The sequence below is a fragment of the Gekko japonicus genome, unplaced genomic scaffold (assembly GCF_001447785.1).
Source record: "Gekko japonicus isolate JY-2015 unplaced genomic scaffold, Gekko_japonicus_V1.1 scaffold890, whole genome shotgun sequence".
Classification (NCBI taxonomy): domain Eukaryota; kingdom Metazoa; phylum Chordata; class Lepidosauria; order Squamata; family Gekkonidae; genus Gekko; species Gekko japonicus.
Window position 1 is genome coordinate 677,710 of NW_015167565.1, and position 2,407 is coordinate 680,116.

At 50.0% G+C, this 2,407-nt stretch overlaps 1 protein-coding gene across 1 annotated transcript in view; it reads left to right on the forward strand.

Moving 5' to 3' along the window:
- FBXO18 (F-box protein, helicase, 18) overlaps positions 1–2,407 on the forward strand; it is a 60,875-nt gene that overhangs the window by 38,091 nt on the left and 20,377 nt on the right. Inside the window, exon 13 of the mRNA XM_015413816.1 lies at positions 2,067–2,203. Coding sequence (XP_015269302.1) covers positions 2,067–2,203 — 137 coding nt within the window. The remainder of the gene's footprint in view (positions 1–2,066; positions 2,204–2,407) is intronic.

Genomic DNA, 2,407 nt, shown 5'->3' on the forward strand with positions numbered 1-2,407 from the left:
AGATGTCGGAGCTGGGCAAAAGCGAGCGGAGAAGAAGGGAGGGACTTCCGTCTGGGCGTTTGTTTGTGTGCGAGAGCCGGCTGTTGAATGTTTGGACTGTTTATGGCTGTGAATCCGACGGGAGTTTTGCAAAAAAGATAAGTTGGAATTGTGACAGCGAGAAGTGCCTGACAAGCGCTTATAAGTCAACAATTGCGAGGAGGACCCATAGAGAGTCTGGGAGCGAATATAAAAGCGAAAATGAAATTGATACCATTCTCGAAAATCGGGATCTCCGGTAATGGCATGAAAAGAAGAGGATTTATAGTACATGAACTGAGCGTATTAACAACAACCCGAAGGAGGATCTAACAAGCCGGAAGGAGAAGACAACAGAGGAAGCTCCTCCACGTCAGCGATAGTAAAAGTACTCAGCACGCAAAGAAGCGGTTCTGAATGTGCACAGAAGAGATCCTTTTTATTAACAGAATCTCAAAGGAACATTACTAACATACTAACAGAGAATACATGTAACAGGACTAAGAAAAGAAGTTTGGCAACACACAGAAGAAGCCCAAGAAGATTAATTGGACATTACTAACAGTTTAATTTACCAGTTTATATATCACTCAGCTTTCTCTTTCTCCCACTGTCTACCCCTCCCTTTTTTTCTTTTAAGCGAAATACCTCCCCTTTTTAGGGGAGCTAATAAAACCTTTATTAAAAAAAAAAAAAGTATCGAAGGCACGAGTGCAGTAGGATGGGAAAGACCTGACTTGGCAGTTGTACCGGTGAGAAGGATCTAGGGGTCTTAGTTGATCACAAACTGAACAAGAGCCAGCCATGTAATGCTGTGGCAAAAAAAGCCAATGCAATCTTCGGCTGCGTTCAGGGAAGCACAGTGTCCAGATCACTGCAAGTCACTCTCTTCTGCACTGATCAGGCCTCAGCGGGATGACTTTTCAAGGAGGACTTCGATGGCCTGGCATGAGGGTGCCCAGTATTTTTGATTCTGTAAGCAGCTTTGGAATTCTGGGAGGCGGGCACAATCGCGAAATGGCTGCCACGGGAGGTGGAGCCATACATGCATACAGGGGAAGTCCAGGGGCAGGGGGTAGAAGGAGTAATTTTTAAAAATGCACTGGGGGAAAAAGGAATGTGGGAGAGAATAAAACCAACATGTGGGGGCCGCTGTCCTGGGTGCTATAGTTGCCTGTTCTTGTACGGGTTGGGGGGAGTGGACTATGAGAAGATGAGTCCCATGAAAAGACTGTGTTCTTCTAGTAATGGCGTTGTACTGGTGTAGCTTCCCCAGGAGGCAGGGGCTGGGGTCCAGCAGGGCAGGTCACAGGCAAGGTTGCAGAGAATAACCAGAGTCCATCGCAAAGGCCAGGGGTTCCAGAGAGCAGGTCCAGTCTAGGGTCAAGGAGTTCCAGGCAGCAAGCCCAAATCCAGTCTGAGGTCAGGGGATCCAGACAAGCCGGTTATCCGGTCCATTCCAAGATTGCAGAGGTCCGGTAGCAGCAAGGTTGGTGGCTCAGTAGCAAAGTGTACTCGTGGCTTCCACAACCTGCTGCTTCTCCCGGCTGAATTTATAGCCAGGTCTTAAGGAGCTAAACTCCCAGCCAATTCCTTGGCAGTCATCCTGGAACTCTTCTACTGACAGCTAACGACGGGCCATGAGCCTCGCACGTCTTCTCCTTTCTTGCAACTCTAAGCGTCTCTGACAGCGTTGGCACTGCAAGGGTGTGGGTGAGCTAGGAGGGCTGGGAGTGGCTTCTGAAGACTTGTTTGCTGCTTCAGAGCTACAAGGAGTTGGCTCAGTTTCAGCTGTAGGCTGTGACTCCCGATCAGCCGGTAACCTGATCTCTGGTTGTTCTCCTTCTGGCTCAGAGCCAGCCACAGCCAGCAGTTCCATTACCGGCTGAGGGCTAGCAGGTAGCTCTTCCTCTGAGAAATCTGAGCCATCACTCAGCACAGACTGACTTATGACACGCGTCTTCACTTTTGACTTTGGAAAGTCTGCCGTTCTACACAAGGGCGGGGTTCTTTTTTCACCCCCGGGTCTCCTGCTCTTCTTCCTGCAGCTGTTATGGATGTGGTTCTTTCCCAGTCCTGCGGGATTCTCTTAGTCGGAGACCCCCACCAGCAGATCTACAGCTTCCGGGGGGCCGTCAACGCTCTGGATGAGGTGCCGCACACTCACCTCTTCTACCTGACACGGGTAAGCCTGAGCGGTGCTTCACGTCTCTTCCTGGAAAAGGCGATGCTTTGCTTTGCTTTGCAGCACAAAGCAGAGATAGGCGCCCTGGAGAGCTCTTCTGGCCGGCCTGAGAGCCCAAAGCCCCATTCTGGGAACCTTAGAACATAAGAACATAAGAGAGTCCAATGTTGGATCAGGCCAAAGGCCCATCCAGTCCAACACTCT